This window comes from Sceloporus occidentalis, unplaced genomic scaffold, assembly GCF_023333645.1.
Source record: "Sceloporus occidentalis isolate IW3139 unplaced genomic scaffold, rSceOcc1.0.p SCAF_3, whole genome shotgun sequence".
Lineage (NCBI taxonomy): Eukaryota > Metazoa > Chordata > Lepidosauria > Squamata > Phrynosomatidae > Sceloporus > Sceloporus occidentalis.
The window spans coordinates 70,991,761-71,013,266 of NW_028316983.1; the positions used below are offsets into that span (position 1 = coordinate 70,991,761).

General features: G+C 41.8%; 1 protein-coding gene across 4 annotated transcripts in view; it reads left to right on the top strand.

The window, feature by feature from the left end:
* Nucleotides 1-19,778, top strand: part of IPO13 (importin 13) — a 61,216-nt gene extending 41,438 nt beyond the window's left edge. The window contains exons 10-20 of one of the 4 annotated variants that reach the window (XM_089514967.1): nt 926-1,060; nt 1,474-1,617; nt 2,256-2,336; nt 4,898-5,035; nt 5,595-5,691; nt 7,075-7,127; nt 14,501-14,567; nt 14,857-14,915; nt 15,216-15,305; nt 15,558-15,739; nt 19,142-19,778. In XM_089514967.1, the coding sequence (XP_089371093.1) occupies nt 926-1,060; nt 1,474-1,617; nt 2,256-2,336; nt 4,898-5,035; nt 5,595-5,691; nt 7,075-7,127; nt 14,501-14,567; nt 14,857-14,915; nt 15,216-15,305; nt 15,558-15,739; nt 19,142-19,241 (1,146 nt within the window). In that variant the 3' untranslated portion in view covers nt 19,242-19,778. The other 3 variants (XM_089514968.1, XR_016280443.1, XM_089514970.1) reach the window with 3 other exon arrangements.
* Nucleotides 19,779-21,506: the final 1,728 nt, after the last annotated feature.

Genomic DNA, 21,506 nt, shown 5'->3' on the forward strand with positions numbered 1-21,506 from the left:
CAGCTTCTGCCACCCTAGTACTTGTAAATGCAAGTAAATAAATAGGTACCACTTTGGTGGGAAGGTAACGGCGTTCGGTGCAGTTATGCTGGAGTTGTCATTGGACAGCTCTGGCTCTTCGGCTTAGTAACAGAGATGAGCACCACCCCCTACAGTCAGTTACAACTAGACATCAGTGTCAAGGGACTACCTTTACTTTTACCTTTACAGAAAACTAAGGAATATATAAGACTCTATTACCTATCAAGCTAGTTGGCCCTCCTTATAGGTGGGCTTGCCTTCTGCAGCTTTGAGCTCATGTGGAAGGCAAGCCCAGGCAGAAATAATGGGGTGCATACTTGCACTGTGTGCCCTGCGCACCGCCACAAGCACATGCCCCATTATTTCCTATGGGGCTTGAGCATATGCTGTTTTCTCCATACGCTGGGGGCCTGGAATGGATCCCCCGCGTATGGGGAGAGCAAACTATATTATTTTAGTGACATTTAACAGTATAGCCAATAAGAGCATTAACAAAAAGAGTAGAGAAATTGATGTCCAGTTACCAAAGATAGAATTCTGATTCCTTTCCCCTCCCACCACTTTCTTTGACTTCAAACAGCATGAGCCTTGCCTGTAAATACATGTATCTCAAGATTCTTGACATTGGCCACTCTGTTCCTGGGTCCTTCCTATAAAAACTAGTTTCTGAGCTGAGCCTCCACAAGGCTTAGATCAAACATAGACTCTGTGGTTGAATAATGGGATGAAGTTAGGGTAATTTACAGCTAAAATAAAATGCAGCCTTGAATCCTGTTGTTAATCCCAACTAGATGAGAGCAACTGAATCAGTAGGATTTACCTATATTTTGATTCACCATAATTGATTGAATAGAATAGATAGAAGTGAAAGTGAAAACATTAACCATCTTGTTCTTTCCTCCAGACAAGTCAATGCATGTGGTTGATGCAGGCTCTGGGTTTCTTGCTGTCTGCACTCCAAGTGGAGGAGATCTTGAAGAACCTGCATTCACTCATTACTCCTTACATCCAGCAGCTGGAGAAACTGGCTGATGAAACGGTGAGCACTATCACTTGGCAGACTCTTGTTTCCTTAAGGAAAAACAAGGCCTGCTTGTTCTTTGCTATAAGCAACATCTGCTAACTAGTGTGGTTCCTTGCCCACCTGTTGGCTGTTCCCCTTACATGATCTATACCTAACAATACCAAGTGGCTTTCCAGGCCCAACATTTTTTCCCTTCGTTGTCTGCTTCCCCCTTGTCTTTGAATTTCTAGTCTTCTCCCTACCCTTACTTGGTCTCCAGGTCCAAGAACTGAATAAGTGAAATATCTGATGGGGATATAAACTTGTCAGAGTTGAAAAATCAATAATACTTGATAGTTTTCTTCTTCATTGTTATTGTCAACCTGAAACATCTGATGTTAGTGGCCTATAACCTGGGTCTACCAGTACAGTTATACTTTGCCTTGCAGCCAAATCCCTCCAACAAGCTGGCCATCATCCACATCCTGGGCCTTCTCTCCAATCTCTTCACCACATTGGATATCAGTCACCATGATGATGATCATGAAAGCACAGAGGTCAAGAAGCTGCCGGTGCCACAGGGTCCCAATCCGGTGAGTGTTACTGTGTACTTGTGCACAGATTCACAGTCAAAGGAGAAGTTGTCTTCCCTGCCTTCTAACTACAAGCTTTTTCTTTTAACTCTTTGGAAGGGAGTTAGCAAGAGCTGTGACAAATTAGTGGTGTACATCATGCCACTGTATTTGCATACTTATACATGTCTGAATGAAACTTCATATCAGCCATGCCAGATCATGAGCTACTTTACATGACTACTGAGCAGTCAGAAGAGAAGAAGGCTTTCACAGCCAACATCCATAGTTATTTGTGGGGGTTTTGGGCTATGTGGCCGTGTTCTGGAAGAATTTATTCCTGACATTTCTCCTGCATCTATGGCTGGTATCTTTGGAGGTCCTCTGAAGATGCCAGCCACAGATGCAGGTGAAATGTCAGGAATAAATTCTTCCAGAACACAGCCACATAGCCTGAAAAACCCCAAAGAAACAAACAGAAGAGAGCTCAGGACATTCCTTATTGAGATGAGTAGGGTTCCTTTGCATTGGCTTATTGAGAAATTGTTCTCCAGAGAAGGGTCTAATGTCTGGATCTGAATGACTCTTTCCTCCAGCCAGAACTGGAATGGGACAGAACCATTCCAGAATGATGTCCTATGCCTCTTCTCTTCCTCCAGGTGGTGGTGGTGCTGCAGCAGGTCTTCCAACTCATCCAGAAAGTCCTCAGCAAATGGTTGAATGATGCCCAGGTTGTGGAGGTAATGTTTCTCACAGGTTTAAAACCCTCAGCAACATGTGCATCCCTGGCAGCCCATCTTGTCCACCTAGCTGTAGCACAGGAGTAGGCAACTACAGCATTTTCAGGGTTCAGTTTTCTGCACCAGGAGCCTATCCAGGCCACTCAAACTGCCAAAAAGGCCAAGAACTAAAAACATAGATGTGACAGAAATCCAATTCTAGTTTTGAAATGGGAGTAGTCTTGAAGTTAAACAATTCAGGGGGGGCTGCAATCTGTTTAAAAGGTGAATTGTCATTCCTGTGGGCTTCCAGGAAAGGCAGTTCACCTGGTTTTGCTCACAGAAAGGGAGCCTAGAGGAGAACCAGGAAGTCTAGAGGATCCAAGGCCCACAGAAACAACCTTTGGAGTTTTATGTGGCCCTATGGCTGCACTTTGCCCATTCCTCCAGATGAGTTGTGAGTTGCTCGTCTAATTCATGGCCTCAAGGTAATTGTCAGCAATAGGGTAATCTGTTTAAAAGTATATGTCCAACAAAATTTGATGTCTGTGCATGGTGAAGACACGGAGAGCTCTGATGTGCTGTTATCACCACTGGTTTAATTTGGGGTAGGTAAACTGGTGTTTTTCTGGACTTTGCCCTCCCCAGGCCATTTTACTGTGTTTCCTAGCTTTTGATCTGTTCCAGATATGTAACTAGCTGGAAATTGCCATGGTCCACAGCCAGTTTCCCCATTTTCAGGATAGCCTTGTGTTTTCAGGATAGAGTTGTGTATTGATTCCATCAGACAGCACTGAAAAGTGATGCCTCCGGTAAGCTTTCTTTGCCTGTCCACCAGTGACAGTGTGTTGATTGTGTGTCATTTGTGATTCAGAAGTTGGCAAAATAACTCTAAGATCCTTTCAAGGAAACTTGCTTAATAGCAAGTTAGAACTCAGTTCTTTATTATCCTATAAGCAATGCTTACACATTTGATAAAAGAATTGTGCAAAGCTTTTCCAAATACTTTACGTAAGAGCAGTCTCGTGACAGCTTCCAATTAGCGGAAACAATAGCCACTTTTATTCTAGTTCTATATATTTTAATTAGTTAGCATCATTCCAGTGATTAATCAGTGGCAAGGTTTTAAATATCTTCAAGCTGCTAGTAGAAGAGAGAATTTGACTGAGAAGATCTAAGGACATTGTTGTGCAGATGCATATATATGGGTTTTAAATATTTTGACCCAGAAGAACAAGCTTTAGAATTTGCATTGAGAACAGTCTCTTTATCATTGGTTCTAGGGTTAGCCCTTTTTAGCATCATGCTGTTTTAGACACTCATTGTTTACTGCAAATAGTGCAGAACTACAGAAGGAGAAAGAATGTAACTCTGGAATGTTGATGGGCAGGAGGCAGAGGTAATGATGTTTTACAGTGGGCTCAGGAGTAGGAGAATGGAAGCTGTAACACCTGTCTTTCACTTACCACTGGAACTCTTTCACAGTCACCACTCTGCTCTGAATTTTCAACATGTTGATTGTTTGTTGTTGTTTTTAAATTATCTCTCGGCTTAGTAGAAGAAACATTTTTTAAAATCTGTTATTCTTAGGAATCTAAAACACATGTTGGATGCCATGCTTGAAGCAACATTTTCATGTTTTAGTCATGATTAAGTCTATGCATTGAATTAGTGTCCTTATTATCCTTGAGATATCCAGAACTATATGCAGACAGAATTAAGAAATAACTAATTTTGGTATTGGAAAGTGGGGCTACATCTTCAATTCATATTCAGTTCAATTTATTACTCTCCTAAAGATGTTAGTTTGTTGTTGATACAGTCAAATATCTGTTCTGAGAGTTCTAATTCTACTGAAGTGAACAACTGTTGGAGATGAGAACAGGGGAGACTTCCTCTTTGCTTGGAAGGGCAGAGGCAACTGCATTAGATAAACTCAGGATACAGCGGAGAGACATACGTACTGATTTCATGTGTTAATAAGATGTAAGAATATAAACCAGAGGCCTTTTGCATTTGAATGGGAAATGATGCAGTGGTTATTCATTCTCCTATGATAATTTCCCTAATAAAATAACTCCATTTTTACCACAAGTAGAAAGAAATTCCTTGCATTTCTAAGGAACATGATTGGAAGGGATTTAGCAAATTCAGAATGAAATTATGGATTTTGTGTAGTCATGAAGAGTGATTCTTTGAGAATAAGGACATGGCCACAGAAAGTCAGAGAATGAGAGGTTCAAGCTGAGTGCCCTATAGATACTCAGCCTGAACTATATGCAAAAAGCTGTTGAGAGAGACCAGTTGATACATGAAGATGCTGGGATCAGGGGCTTCATGGTAAACCAAGTGTAAGCTGTTTACATGTTTTTTGGGGAGTAGCATTCATTCCTATGGTTGTAAGTGTTACAGATACTTCACAATTTTTGTTCATGAAAACAAAGAACGTTATCAATTAGTCTGGGTACTGGGAAAGTTAATCATTTGAAAAGAACCCCTTTGGATCTAGGCAAAATAGATCTTTAGCAGAGGGCACATTATGAGCCAGTCCTCCCTTGATACAGATCCTCCTGTCCCCACAGTCTGTCTGCTCCATATTTGAGAAGTCTGTGAAGACCCTCCTGGATGATTTTGCACCTATGGTGCCTCAACTATGTGAGATGTTGGGCCAGATGTACAGCACTATTCCTCAAGCATCTGCCATTGATCTCACCCGGCAGGTAAGTCTAAGCCCAAGATTTTTGACAAATGCTAATTTTAAAAGTGGAGGCTGATAACTTTTGAGCAATTCACAGCCCACCTCTTCCAATATGTACCTTGCTCATAAAATGATCTTTTCTACCCCTTCAGCCCTTACACATGTAGCCTTATATGTTTATGCCAGCCATCTCCATCCTGATGCTCTCTAAATGTTACTTATTTTTTTAAAAAACATCACCTTCAGTTAGCGTGATCATTAACTTCTCTGGCCTGGGAAGATGGCGATTGATACCCAACAGCAGGCTGTATATGAGCAGGTAGTATATGAGCAGCTGGGAGTGCATCAGGTTAAATAAAGGTGGCCTATATGTATATATAAACACAGAACTGAGTACACTGCAGTTTCCCAGAACTAGTTGGCTTCTATCTTCTTTGGCAAGTTAACAGTAAGAGTCTTGCTGATGGAGTTAACTAGCTAGCCTGAGCGCCAGTGGTTTGTTGTGGAGGATAGGCACTAAGAATGTGGGGTGTAATGTGACATACTGTAACTTCAGTTTCCTTTCTCTCTCGTATCCTCAGCTGGTTCACATCTTTGCCCATGAGCCTGCCCACTTCCCGCCCATCAAGGCACTCTTTCTGATCGTCACATCAGTTACGCTAACCCTCTTTCAGCAAGGTATGTGTGCTGGGCTCCATCAATTTTGTGGAGCTGCCATATTGGGAATGGCTTTTCCTATTCTCAACTCTGTGAATTGGCCTGTAGAGTGTGTGCAGGTAGGCAGACACCCCTCTCTGATTGTGGCAGTGCCTGTTGAGTTGTGAAAACCTTTACTCTTGTACACATCAGAGTATTAACTGATGAAAATCTCCTGCTGAGGTGGTCTTACTCAGGTGGAGTGAGTAATCTGATTCACATAATGTTTGGATTTGAGTAGGGAGCAAGAAGCACTAGGATGTTATATATATTTTGGTTCAGATTAAAGAGCTTGCACACACACACACACACACTGCCCTAGTGCTTGCTGTGAAATCACCTGTCTCTACCAGTTTTTTTCTTGTATACCATATACATTATTTTTCCTGTAAGCTTTGCACTCCACCACCACCCATCCTGCTTTCTCCTTATCAGATTCCTTTTACAACTCTGCTGAGTTCCTAGCAAGTATTTGAGCTTGCCTTTGTCTCTGTGGGAATGCCATCCTGCCATCATGTTGGCCTCAACTGAGGGGAAAAGCTTGAGGTATATGTACGGTTCCAGTCAATATGCTATAGTGAGTGGTAAAATTTCTGCTCCCTTCTCCTGGTGCTGCTTTGAATTCTGAATTGCTAAGAGAGTTTCGTTTCCACTGACTGGAGTGATATCCTGTCACTGCCAGGCTATATCAGTCATAGCTAAGGATCAACAGAGAGGAAGAAGATTCTCACAGTGTCTGATGAAATCACTATGGAAAGAAAATATGGTTTCCAAGAGCCTTACCTACAGAAAATACCATGAAATACCACAAGTTGTGTTCTTCTCAACCAGAGGCATCTGGATGGGGGTGAAATAAAAACATTGTGTTGTTGCTGCCCATTAGGAGCTATAGTAGCATTTCAGCATTTTGTGCCCATGTCACCTCACTACTGGATTTGTTGTTTGACTGGAATCGCCTTTAGGACCAATCATTTAATGATGATACATCTCCAATGCAAATGTGCTAGCCTTTTCACATGAGGCTTGTGTCTGGTTAGCACCTGCTTCTTCTCTCCACGCTAGAATATAATGAACTCTCTCTTCCCATCTTTGGTGCTTGGCAGGGGACTCTGGGCAACAGGCCTATTCCTTTGAACTTCTTTCTGTTCTTGGGTTTCCAAGTTCCATGATTTTTGTATGTTTTGTTTCTTTGACTTGCTTCAAGCTGCTCATGTGCCTGCCCTCCTAAACCCACCCCAGCACCCTCCTTCCCTTTCCTTACTCCTGTTTTCACTTGTAAATTATTTCTGTATCACATAACTATATGATGTTGAGTTGCTGTTTGTATGATTTTTCTCTTCAGTTACATCTTTATTATATTTTTAGGGCCCAGGGATCATCCTGATATTGTTGATTCATTTATGCAACTCCTGGCACAGGTGTGTTTTAGTTTCTTATTCATTCACTTTCTGTTCTCTCTCTTTCTCTTTTTTAATTCAATTTAAACCTATTTTTAGCTTTCTGTTGACAACGTTTTTCCTTTTAGTTGAATATCGAGTTTCTCCATCTGTTTTGTGGAAGTTGAAAACAAAACATTCTCCTTTTTTCATAGGTGTGAGTTTGCCCTTTCTGCTCCCTAAGGGGCAGTTTTTAGTGATACAACAAGGCTTGTAGGTTGGGTTTCTCTTTTGGGTCATGGGCTGTGAGCTGGTACAGGAGGGGACCACTGCAAAATGGCAAATGTAGTTCAAGAGCTATAGCAGGTAACATTCAAGTCCTGATGTAAATGTGTGTTTCTCTACAGTGATTCTGAGCTCTAAAACAAATGCAGATACTTTCATAGTCTTTGCTTGCTGGGTAAGGGTGTGTTCAGTTACTTGGTGATCAACATCTAAGTGTCTGGGAGGAGCATCTGATAATATGGGAGTAACCTTGAGGCAGAGGTAACAGGTGAATCCTGGTTTATCAATCTATTTGATCTCAAAACCTTTCTATCCTCCATCCTTTATCACTCAAGCTGAAGTTTTTAGGTCTGGTTTCTTTCAGATTATGAATCATTTACACATCCCTGTCTCTAATGGTGCAGTGACATCATGCATAGGACAGGACAATGATGATGAAATACAAACTGCACAGGGGTTAAAAAGTGTGCATCTTTGGAGTAAATGAAAGATGAACCCATACTGGATTTGAATGAGAAATATTTGAATGAGAAATAAGCAACAATGATAGAGCTGAGAGGGGTGGGATCTTTGGTACCACCCAGCTCTCCTAAATAGAACAAGATGTTGTCTTGTTGTCTTTGCCTTATTGTTGCTTGATGAGTTTTCTATTACACCACGAACTGGGAAGTATCTGAGCACTTACCTCCCCCTTGTGGTGGTTTATACAGCTTGCAAATGTGGTAAGCAATAATACTAATACAATTCACACTTCTCTTCTGTAGAACTGACATAAACTTTCATCAAATTTTGAAATGTATTGACAGTATCAAATAATTATTACTCTTTTCAATGTTCTTGTTTTGCCATTTGGTTAAGGGACTCTGGCTACTTATTTATTGGTAAATGTCAAAAATGAAAATCTGTTGTAACTGTGTAATATATCTTGATGGTAAGTGAGAGAAAGCTTCCAGCTAATGAGGCAATGAGAAGAAGATAAGGACTGTAACAAGCCAACACAGCTCTTCTTGATTGCCCCTACCCTACCTTTTAGTTGAAGACATAATAACATATCAAATTCCCTGCATTTAGATGGGAACAACTTGGGTCCCTATCCTTTGGTCACCTCCATCCACCCAGTGCTCCTCCATAAATAAAGGAGCCTTGTAGAAGCCTGAATGAAAGGGGTTGAAGAAGATTATTGTTCTTGGAAAATATAGGTACTGAATCTAAGACCAGTAGTGGTTATGCTAAATATGCATAGAATGAAGCTTAGAGGTTTGTGTATTAGTAGATTCAGAACAATGCTGTTAATACCTCCCTGTATGCATAGTATATCTATTTCTTCCCACCCTACTCATTCTTTTCTCCTTGACTGAATACATGTTGTTCCTTCAGTCATAAATAGTTTATGAGAAGCTTGCATTAGACACTATTTGGGTTTGGGTAATTTAGCTGTTCTTTCATCCCTTGTTTAGCAGATATGAAAGCTAGGAATCTGGAGACACTGTACAGTATTGTCCATTTGGGGGCCTTCGGCATTTTTTGTCTCTTTCTGTTTTCATCTATAAACATAGGTTCCATTTTCATCTTCTTGTAGTTCACATTCAAACCCCTCACAGCATGGTTGATAGTGGAAAGAAGATACTGCAAATCATATGGATGCTAAATAAGAAAATATACAAGATATTGTCATATATTCAGAGACTTTCTGTCCACAAAATTGCGATGAGTCCTTAGGGAAAAAAATTAGTTTCAGCTTTGTCACTTTTTGACATTGCTTCCTGAAACTGTAAATTTCATTCCGTGCTAGCACCTTTCCTGCCTTCCTGTCTACCAGTAAATATGTAGGTTTTGACTATTGACCAAGTAAAATTTGACTGTATGCACAGTTTCCTCTAGATAGTCTCCTATGGTCTGGATCAGTATAAGAAGTGCAAGGCCCTTACAGTAAGGACAATTCAAATGTCTTCCTAAAGAGGCAAATGCTCATTGGTATCCCAAAGACTCTTGCCTCACAACACACTCAGTGTCTTGCTAAAAGATTACATAGGAGTACACTGTCCACTTATTGGCAGACACACCTTGCAGTTTTAAATTGTTTGTGAAACTTATTTTGAGTTCTGTTTGTGGCTTTCTGGAATCTAAAGCAACTATCATGGCAGAGCAGGACCTTCCTTATATAGGTTCTTTCCAAAATAGTTCTAATGAATACCAAGTTGCTGTCAGGAAGGGGTCTGAGGGCCCTTCAAGAGATCATCAAAAATATGTGTAGAATTCTCAACATGTGTTTGTATTGGCTTTAAAGGCCTGGTGACCTTTAAAGCCAAAATTTTGGCACTATTCAAGTAGTGCAGTTTGAATGTGGGTGTCACTTTATATGGCAAGCAGGAACTGATATGCCAGTGGTTCTGCATCTAACAACTATCCCTTTTGTTTATTAACTTTTTTTTAATGGATAGCTATTCAGTTCATACATCACTGGGAGATCCACAGAGCAGCTTGTAATAACAAGACACAAGAAAATAAATTTTAAAAAAATGTTAAGGACACTTGAACACTTAAGAAAAAGTAATCAAACATTAGCAGCTAAAAATCTTTATCCTGCTTTGCTGAACACATTTGGGCCATGAATCTTAGTGTAGTAAGGACATAGCAGATTTCTTATGGGGAATTCCAATGGATAAGTGCCACTATTGAAAGAATCTTGCTCCTTGTGATCAGCATGCTTTGGTCTGTGGCACTTTCTTCCATCTGTGGCATTTTGAGCAGGGACTCATCTGATGACCTAAGCAACAGAAGAAAAAGAATGTGATAAAGAATGTTCTTTGTGATAGGGTGCTATCAGCTATTTAAGTTTCTCTGTTATAGATGGTACAAAGCAGACTGCACTAGATTACAAAAGGTACCGGCTGAAGCTCCCCAACATCTGCAGGCATATGGTGAGGAGAGTTTTATGGAATTTAATCTGGGCTCTTCTCTCTTGCAGTCAGCCTTAGTTTGGAAAATACTTAAGTTAACATTTGTTTAACTCTTTATTTTTAAAAACATTTTTATCCTGCCCCTTTATCCTGAGATCTCAGGGCAGTAAACTGATAAAACAAACAGTTTAAACAATTCCAGCTAAGAAATAAGATAAAAACATCTTAAACAATTGAAACAACTTAAAAGAACATTAAAAGGCTAAAAGAGAGTTAAAACCATGTGCATGCTTAAAAGTAAATTAGGCTTCAATAAATAATAAAAACCCATGTCTTGACCTGAGGCCAAAAAGATGCCAATGTTTGAGGACATCCCATAAGAAGATTGTCAAGGTTGCCCTCTCCTTTGTGCTTCCCCATCATATTGCCCCAATGCTGGAACAAAGGTAGACATCTATAGGGAGAACTGTTTCTTCCGATATTGAGGTCCCAGGTCATTTAGCACTTTGAATTCAGACTGGAAGTGAACTGGCAGCCAGTGCAGTTCCTTTAAGACTGGTGTTATGTTTTCTATATGGTACCATGGTCAGCAGTCTTACTGCTGCATCTGTAGCTTTTGAATCACCTTCAAGGGCATCCCCATGTAGAGCATATTAGCATAGTATAAAGGCAATGGCAAACCTCCTCTGAACAAATCTTGCCAAGAAAACACCATGATAGGTTTGTGTTAGGGTCACCATAAGGAAATGATTTGAAGGCATACAATAGCAACAAACAAATCAGGAAGTTACCATATTATGCTGTACTTGTGAACCAGGATGTTTACTACAGTACTATGGCTATGTAATCTTTTTCTAGGATACCAGTCAGAGCTGGTACAAGCCATGGGGTCCAGCTGGGCCTCAAGTGATAAAGATCAGTCTACAAGTATTCCAAAGCTACATTTGTGCTCCTTTTATGGGGAGTGCAGCCCCATCCAAAGCAAGCTGCTTACCCAGTTCCTGGACTGGATAGTCACTAGCCCACTGAGCCTCCATCTTGTCAGGATTCAGTTTTAGTTTATTGGCCTTCTTCCAAGCCATTACAGTATCTAGGCATTGGTCCAGCACCAACTGACTCCTACCACCAGGATAAATAGAGCTAAGTGGCACTCCACCCAAACATGACCTTCCCCAATGGCTTTGTATAGATATTAAATAGCACGGCAACATAACTGGTTTCCCCTCTTGTAAGCAAACAGTTGAGTAAGATGACTGGTAACACTGCTAGGAGAGAGGTCTGCTGTAACAGGGAAATGTTCTCCCCTAGACTCTCAGAATAAAATCTGAGTTCAACAGGAAGATTTCTCACAGCATCATGAAATGTGCTTCTGCAGACATTGCCATTGAAATATTCAGATAAGCCTCACAAAAAGATCAGAATACTTGAATGTGGAGATTATTGGGCATGTCACAAAGATGTTTTCCCACAACTAGTGGAAATATAGAAAAACCAAGTTGCCCTAATTTGTAAATTCTCCTAGAACTGTCAGTTTTAAAAAAATTGCCTTCCTGACATTGGTGTGTTACATTTTTAGTCCTTGAGAGGGGGGGAGAATTAAATAAGAGGGAAGCGGAAAGTAAGGAAATTTATATATATATAGCTTAATTACTTAAAATCTCAAAACTTTCAACCATATGGCAACCATTAGGTGACCCCACCACAGAATTTTCTTGGCATAATATGTTCATTGAGTGTTGCCTTTTGTCTTCCTCTGAGGCTGAGAGAGAGTGACTTGCCCAATGTCACCCAGTGGGTTTGTATGGCTGAGTGGAAAATCGAACCCTGGTCTTCCAGTGTCCTAGTCCAACACTTAAACCAATCACCTTGTTAGTACTAGCATATTGCCCTATGGCTGTTTTGAGACAAACAATATTTGAAGGGGGTAGGAAGACGAGATTAATTTAAAATGAAAATAGATTGGTAACATTGAGTTTCCATTAACACTCCTTTAATTTCACATCTTCCACCAGCTTGAAGCATCCCTGGATCTCAATAGGCAAAGGAGAGAGGTTCAGCTTTCTCATCTCTGAGTTTAGGGGAGGAAAGTATGCCAGCCAACACAAGATGAGGCCTTCGGACTGAAAGGTTATACTCCCTACTGTACTTGGCCTTGCTCTCTCTTTCTCAGCTGTACAGTACATAAATCTAATGTGTGCTCTTCATAACTGTTTCCCAACTAAATACATTTTGTTTTATATGCACACACCTCAATACTTCTGACAAATACATTTTTGTATATATAATTATGTTTTATGTACACACACACACACACACACACACACACACAGAGTCGTCCCTCCGTTTGTGTGGACTTCAAATTTGCATCTCTCAATTACACGCAAGGGGCAAGCGGAGTGACATAAAATGGGGGTGGGCGCCTGCAGCACATGCCCACAGCTGGCACTGCCATTCAAGCCAATGGGGATTGAATATTGGCGGATTTCTGTTTTTGCAGAGGGACAACTATACACTCTCTCTCTCTCTCTCTCTCTCTCTGCACATATAAGGGTGTGTTTATGTACAAAATGTATATATATGTAAAAAAATACTAAAGTGTGGCAAGTAAACAAAACCTCTAATAAGGTAAATGGGGAGAAATGACTTTAAAATACTGTAGGGAGTTTGGAATACTAAGTGATAATTTTAGTATTAAAATTTGTGAATTGTACAAGGTAGCACAGGTGGATTTTGAGCAAAAGAAAGCAGTAGACAAGTTAAAGCTCAGTTTAATTGTTACCTGTGTTTTGGTATTATCTGAGGAAAGAGACATAGTCCTTTATTTCTTCTGTCTCTTCCTCTGGTTGTGAAAGCAGTAACAGTGAGGGGAGGGAAGCTGGAGAGGCAAAGATATTGAAGCCAATTCATTGAAACTATGAGTCTAGTTGGAGGTATAATATGGTTCTGTCTGCAGGTACACTATGTTTCATGTGGCTCAGACCACAGAAAGTGCAGAAGGGGCCTGCTTGCTAATAGGCTAAGCCATGTGTTTGAAATCCACAAGCAGTGATATCTTTGTTGGGGCAATTCCAAAGCAGAATGTACTTTTTGCAAGCTTTGGAAGCTTCACTGGCTTCATCATGAAGCAAAGATGTTAAAAGTCATAGAGGAGAAAAATGGTGATGATGTCAGAGTGACAGGCCTATGTTCTATCTGAGATGTTGTCAGTATGGTATTGAGGGATTTTAGTGTAAGTCGAGGCCACTCCCTTTATTGGCCATGTTAGGTCCAAGAACAAAGAGCAATAAAAGTCAGGTAATAAAAGTTCAACTCTATTAGCCTGAGAAAAGTAACTTCTCTTGAGATCCAGCTGGTCAACTAATGGAATTAAATTTTATTAACTGTGTTTTATTGCTCTTTGTCCCTAGTCCTCACGTGACCAATAAAGGGAGTAGCCTCTGCCTGCACTGAAATCCCCCAATACCATACTAACTGACAACATCTCAGATATAATGCAGGCCTGTGAGTCTAAAATCATCACAATTTTTCTCCTGTATGATTTTTAACATCTGTGCCAGATGAAGAAGCCAGCAAAGTTTCAATAGCGGGGTTGGCCCAATAAAGATATTGCTGGTTGTGGATTTTGGATTTTGTTATATTTTGCTGCAAGGCAAACATGACTTCCTTGAACGTGTGTGTGCGTGTATTCCTTACATTTGAGAATGCTTTGATGAAGCAGATGTTTCTGTCCTTCAGGAACGAGAAGACAGTAGGGGCTGCTATCCACAGTGCTGAAAAAGCTATGCTTGTGAAGTTATTCCCTGTATTTGCTGTCTATGGTGCTGAAATATGCTGCCTGGAAGCAGTATTTATAAAGGCCAATAAACTGCCACTCACATGTCTTAAAGAAGATTTTTCAGCTAGATTGTTCTGCTTCCTTGATAATTTGGAGTTCCCCACATCTCTACATACCTTCATTTGTAGTAAAATAGGAATCCTGGGAGGCTTTCTAGGGCAAGGCATCCATTATTGTCTCTTAAGAGGGCCCTGATTACCTGGAGCCCTTCATTTCAGAAGTGCCCAGTTTATATGCTCTGCTTTTCTTCTATATCTGTGTTTCTGTGCACCATGGCTGATGGCCAGGTAAGTGCACACACCAGCCATGGCCAGGGAACTCTTCTTTGGCACTTGCTTGCCCCTGGCTTTCCAGAGCTGTGTTTATTCTCTTGTGTATGTGTGTGTGCCTTGCAGGCCCTCAAAAGGAAACCAGACTTGTTCCTGTGTAGCAGCCTAGATGTCAAAGCAGTGTTCCACTGTGGTAAGTAGGCTAACTTCATAAAACAGAGCTCCTCTAATATTGAGTGGCTTTGCAGTGATTGAAGAAGGTGATATAATCAAAGGGGTGTTATGCTCCTTATTGAGTTAGACAAATGCAAGAAGTGGAGTTAAAGTCTCACTTTTTGCTGTGGAAACATCTCCAATTTCAGACAATCTAAAATTCCATGTAAACTGTATGAGTTGGGATGGGGGAAATTTTCTTCTCTGCCCATAAGAAAAGTAAGGGTTTATTCTAGTTGAGTACCAAACTGTTTTTTTTTTCTGTCTAGGTGTGATCTCCCTGAAGTTCCCTGAAGCCCCAACTGTCAAAGCTGCCTGTGGCTTTTTTGTGAGTATCTGCTTATTGACTGGTGGTACAGGGAGAGCTGTTTTTAGGGGAAGTGGCTTGGATGCTGTTGTTTTAGGACAGGATGGAGGAGCACTCAGAATTGGTGAGACTGATGTTGCCATTGGGGGCGGGGCAAGATTGGAAATAGGGGAGCCATATTCTCCCATCTTTATGTTCCTCTGTTCTCTTGAGTTGTTTTACATGCAGGAAAAGAGCATTCTTCCATTTGAGAATGTATTTTTCTTTTCTCAAGCAACACAGAGTTTGCAGTACCTCTTTCTCACCAATTGTTTGTTACAGACTGAATTGTTACCACGCTGTGGGGAGATTTCACCTGTCGGACAAGTGGTACATGAGAATGGCAAAATATTGCTGCAAGCTGTCCTTGAGGTAGGGAGTGAGACTTCATGATACATTTGGGAACAATGAAGGGGTTCACTTGTCCCACTGAGTTTCATTCATTCAGCCACAGTATTTCTTGGGAAGTTGCCACCTCAAGTTTTTAAGTTTGTTAAATCCACTGAAGCCCTCAGTTAGACCCATGGCTCTGGCTGGTAGAGCCTTCCTGGCCTTATAATATGAAGCTCCCACCTGCCTCGTAGTCTCCTGGAAGAAATAACAATATTTGTTCTGTTCCTGCAGGGTGTAGGAGGCCAAGCCTCACGCAATTTGATGGATCACTTTGCTGAGATTCTTTTTGCTCTCAACAAACATTGCTTCAGTTACTTGAGTGTGTGGATAAAGGAAGTGATGCAGCAAGATGGTTTTCCATCAGCCCGTGTCAGCCCTGAACAGAAGGAGATTTTCAGCCAGCAAATTCTTAGGTGTGTCCCCTCTTGATGCCTTTTCTGAGAGATAGAATTAGAGATGCGTAAGGGGGTTTCCCCAGTTCATGAATTTTCTTCTGTACTTTGAAGTTGGCAGGACGGAATTGTTAATGTTAGAAATATTAGCTCCAAGCACTTTAAAGGTTCTCAGTAGTACTTATCAAGATTTCTGTGTACAAAGAACTTACTTGAAACCCAGGATCCTTGAAGATTTGATGGAAAGACTATACAGTATTAGTTTCCTACAGCCAAGAAATTTAAGGATTATTAACTTACCTCAGTCTAGTATTGAATAAAAGAAATAGTAGCTACCTTTTTAGGAGCCAAAACAAATTAAAATATTAAAAGTACAACAGAAAAAAAGGTTGAACAGAAAACAAATGTACAGTGCACCCACATCATACGCTTGCACCTTTTACATGGCTTCCAGCACACGTCATTTAATGAATGGTACGCGCACCACGACATGCACGAGCCCCATTATCCTCAATGGGACTCTAACATAGGCGGAACTTGCCTTACGCAGCAGGGTCCGGAACGGATCCCCTGCGTAAGGCAAGGGACCACTGTAAATGTCGTTTCTAAGCTAATACACAGGGTTTCATTCTTTTAATCAATTGGATATCTTACTGTTGCTAAAATTTTCCCTTTATGAACCTACAACTATCGCTCAGATTCAGAATCCCTCTTACTGAAATTTGCTTACTAGGTCATCTTCCTTGAAGAATTTTATTACCAAAACGCCCCTGCTTTACTTCAGTCTAGTTCATCCTCTCCCAATAATCAGAAGTGTCAATTAACTTGACCCAGGTGATCTAAGGACCCATTTCTGGACCCATTTCAAACTGGCTTCCGGGCGGGCTATGGAGTTGAGACTGCCATGGTCGCCTTAGTCGATGACCTCCGTCTGGGCATGGACAGGGGTAGCATGTCCCTGTTAGTGCTCTTGGACATCTCAGCGGCCTTCGATACCATCAACCATGGTATCCTTCTGGATCGCCTGAGGGAGTTGGGTATCGGGGGCACTGCTTTGCAGTGGTTCCGTTCCTACCTCTCGGGTAGATTCCAGATGGTGGAGCTGGGGGACTGTCGCTCCGACAAGAGGGCCCTTACATCTGGGGTCCGTCAAGGAGCGATTTTGTCCCCCATGCTATTCAACATTTACATGAAGCCGCTGGGAGAGATCATCCGGAGATACGGGGCGCGGTGTTATCAGTACGCTGATGACACCCAAATAGTCTTCTCTGTGTCTCCGACTGATGCAGTGACTAAGGAGGGCATCTCTCCTCTAAATGCCTGCTTGGAGTCAGTAATGGGCTGGATGAGGGAGAACAGACTCAGTTTGAATCCGGAGAAAACGGAAGTACTGGTGATAGGTTCTCCTGGTCCGGGGAAGGAAATTGTTCCACCTGTCCTGAATAGGGTCATGCTCCCTGTGAAGGACTCTGTTCGCAGCCTGGGGGTGTTCCTGGACTCGTCGCTCCACCTCACATCTCAGGTGGATGCGACGGTCAGGAGCACCTGTTTTCAGCTTCGGCTGATACGCCAGCTGCGTCCCTACCTGGGCTGGGCTGACCTTGAAACCGTGGTACATGCTCTGGTAACCTCTCGTTTGGACTTCTGTAACGCGCTCTACATGGGGCAACCCTTGTACCAAACTCGGAAGCTACAATTGGTGCAGAACATGGCTGCTAGACTGGTCACTGGATGCTCCAGGGCCAGTCATATAACACCTATATTGAAAGACCTCCATTGGCTGCCCATTCGCTTCTGAGCGCAATACAAGGTGTTGGTTATTACCTATAAAGCACTAAATGGCTTGGGCCCAGGGTACTTGGAGGACCGCCTCTCCCCATACAATCCGCCCCGCACTCTCAGGTTGGGTGGGAAACATCTCTTGTCTATTCCAAGTGCACATTATAGTGCAACACAGAGGGCATTTTCAATCTCAGCCCCCAGATTATGGAATACCCTGCCCGACGAGCTCCGCACAGCCTCATCCCTTGATGGATTTAAGAGGATGCTAAAAACTTTCCTTTTCCGTCAAGCTTTCCCCCCTATGAGTTGATGTTTTATTATCTGTTTTTAGATTGTTATTTGATGTTTTAATGCTGTTTTTGCTGTTTTTATACTGTTTTTAACGTGTACACCGCTATGATCTTGAAAAAGGAATAGCGGTATATAAGAATAAAGTATTATTATTATTATTAAGTAATAACACCACTACTAATGCAGCCATTTGCATATCTACACTACCAAAGAAAGCTTCAAGATGAGGAAACCTGCTAGATTATTCCAGTAATTGATAAGCTGAAATGAATTCTTGACCAGTTGTCACTTGGAAGAAGGGAAAGCATGGGTGTCTCAATACAATAGACATACAGTTGAGCTTAGCAATTAGTAGTCACCTGGAACATGCCTGCACTGAGCATCTCTTTGTACTTGGATCTACTTGGTCATGCCACTGCTCATGGCATTTTCTGGGAAGCAGTTTGCTGAGGTTGTGTGTGTGTGTGTGTGTGTGTAAATAATAATAATAATAATAATAATAATAATAATAATAATAATAATAATAATATGTTTTATTTATAAACCGCTATTCCAAATAGATCATAGCGGTGTACAAGAAAATTATAAAACAGTACAAGAAAAATCTACAATTAAGATACACTGTATCTTCAGGCTAGCCCCTGATGACGCTGGGCCAGCCTGTTCTCTCCCTCAACGGCCAAAAGATGACAGTTATGGAGGGAGGGCACTCTGTCTTCAGGCTAGCCCCTGATGACGCTGGGCCAGCCTGTTCTCTCCCTCAACGGCCGAAAGATGACAGTTATGGAGGGAGGGCACTCTGTCTTCAGGCTAGCCCCTGATGACGCTGGGCCAGCCTGTTCTCTCCCTCAACGGCCGAAAGATGACAGTTATGGAGGGAGGACACTCTGTCTTCAGGCTAGCCCCTGATGACGCTGGGCCAGCCTGTTCTCTCCCTCAACGGCCGAAAGATGACAGTTATGGAGGGAGGGCACTCTGTCTTCAGGCTAGCCCCTGATGACGCTGGGCCAGCCTGTTCTCTCCTTCAAAGGCCGAAAGATAGCTTTAGACCCGTAAAATTATCCTTTATTTTATTCTTCACAGATACTATTGCTTTATAGTACAGACTGTTGCTGTTATTTTCACCTTTTATATATTTCATCTGTAGGATGCCTACAGGTAAAGGCATCTGAGAAATAGGTTAGGTGCTGGTGGTGGTAACAGTGGAAGCATTGTGGCTATGTGCAGAAAGTGTGGTTATGTACAAACACCTGACCTAGCACTAGATATACCCTTTGTTGTCCAATACCACCTTGTGTACTATCCATCAATCTTGTATGTCAGGTTTTCACTGTCCTTCCTTTGTGTTAGCAGAGAACGTGTGAACAAACGACGTGTGAAGGAGATGGTTAAAGAGTTCACGCTGCTTTGCCGGGGACTGCATGGTACTGAATACACAGCAGATTATTGATGGAGTCATGAAACAAAGAAATGCAGCAAGAACAGCTTTGCTGATTACCTGTCACTGCCCTATGCTGCTACTGAACCAGGACAATAACTCTTCACCTAACCTGCTGAGGCTGCTCCTCTCCAGATGGGCTTGTTGTCCATCCCTCCTGCATGTTCAGAGGCAGCAGGCTGCAAGGACTTGGACCAGAAGCTGGAGCTGAGGACAGCCCCTCCCCATGCTGGGCCAGTGCAATGATTGGCCCTTGCCTCCCTGGCACGTTCCTGTAGACATATCTGTGGTATTGTCTGTTCCTAAAAAGTCTGCCCTTGCCCTGCATGTGGCAGCTTGTGTCTGATGGAAGAGGAAGGCCATGCAGCCTTGAATTACATTAAGACTCTTTCTAAGTTGTGGTCTTCAGTGAATTGTGGATGGTGGGGAAGATTAATTTGGGACAGTACGGATAGAAGAGGTTGAATGCTGGCACTGGCAGTTATACTTCCATTTGCCCTACCCTAAGTGGGTAATAAATAATTATCTATTTATCACTTCTAAAGGAAATTCAGATTCTGCAGTAAGGTAGGACAAAGGGCAGTTTCTGAGAAGCAAATATTTTGCTCATCCTTGGCATTCTTTAAGGTGTGTATGCTATTAACTACTTCACATTTGCCTTTTGTAACCTATGGCAGCATCCTGGAGAGATCATATTTAACTTACCTCTTCAAAGCTGTGAAGATGTGAACAATAGCTGCTAGATCGACCGTGAAAAATGAAAAAAGTCTTGGTGACATTTCTATCTAAGCTTAAGATGCCACAATAGATCTGGGAGTGTATGGCAGTGGTTGGGGTTGGGGATTGGATGGAGAGGGACTAGGAAGAGGAAGAAGTGATTTTTCATACTGGAGCTGTTGATGCCACAGGGCTGAAGACTGCAGTGGAGCCATGCTGCAATTCGGATCCACTCTAGGTGCCATTTCTCCCCTCCCCTCCCCTGGGAGTTACCTAGCTTCCATAAAAGTAGTAACTCAAGTTTACTACAGTACTTTTCCATTTGCTTGACTCCTGTATAAAAAGGAGTAAAAGCTCCTTGGTGTGATGTGAACTCTGAACTCATTTTTTTTTAATGAGAGCAAACCCATCACCAAACGATTAAAAGAACACTCTTTAGATACCAAGCTGGTGAGAGCACTGGAGGCTTACATAAACTTGATTTGGAATTTCTGTACTGTATTTCCAAGGGAAAGGACAATGTTTTGGGAAGGAACATAAGATGAAACAAAATTGGGTCTCTATATCTTAAAAATTAGCATGCTAACATGCAGAACACTCCTCACATCTACTGGATCTCAGCTAAGGATCAGTAAGCAATGATGGAAGAACCCCTTCAGTAGCTGACAGGACATCAAAACAGCCATGGAAATCTCTCAGATATAAGAGATGGTCTTTTAGCCGATGGAAGAGACATTGGAGCATTCAATCAAATAATGGTAAAGCAGTTTAAAACAAATAGTAAGAATATTGTAAACAGACTAAAACATTTAAAATATAAGTAATTTAAAAACATGCACACATGTAGATTTGGATCAAATCAATTTGGGCCCCTGAGGGTTTGGTTTAAAATGCTAGTGGGACACAAATCAGTTCCTCTCCAGCAACCTTCAGTCAGGCACCTACAAGAAGATGTTCCTTCAATATTGAGGACTCAAGGCACTTAGGGCTTTAAATGTTATCACAAGCACATTGAATTGGGACCAAAAATATATAGTACTGACAGGCAAGCCAATTTCCTTTAAAACCATCCTTACTGTTCCTTTCAGCAGGGTTTACCATGCATTTGCTTTAGCTCCAGCTTCCAGGACATTTTGTGTGTTACAGTAATCTAATAGGGGCATTATCATGGAATGGAGTGCTATGAGTGGATTATTCCTGTCCAGCAAAGTTTACAAATTGAAGCTGGACCCAAATACTCAAAGCCATTGAGTCCACCTGGGCCTCCTGTGACAACAAGTGGATTTACATATATTCCCAAACTCTGCACCTGCTCCCTTGGAGAGGGAGGGGGTCTGGGTGTTTATTCAGTTCCTGGCCCTGAGAACCACCAGTTCACAGACGTTTGTTCTTATCAAGATTCAGTTTCAGTTTGCTGGTTCTTATGCAGCCCACTACAGCATCTGGGCACTCATCCAGCAGCTTCACAAGTCCAGCAACACAAACAGACCTCAGTGTCCTTAGCATATTGAGAACACTTAACACAGGACTACTAACAATCTCACTCAGTGATGACTTAAA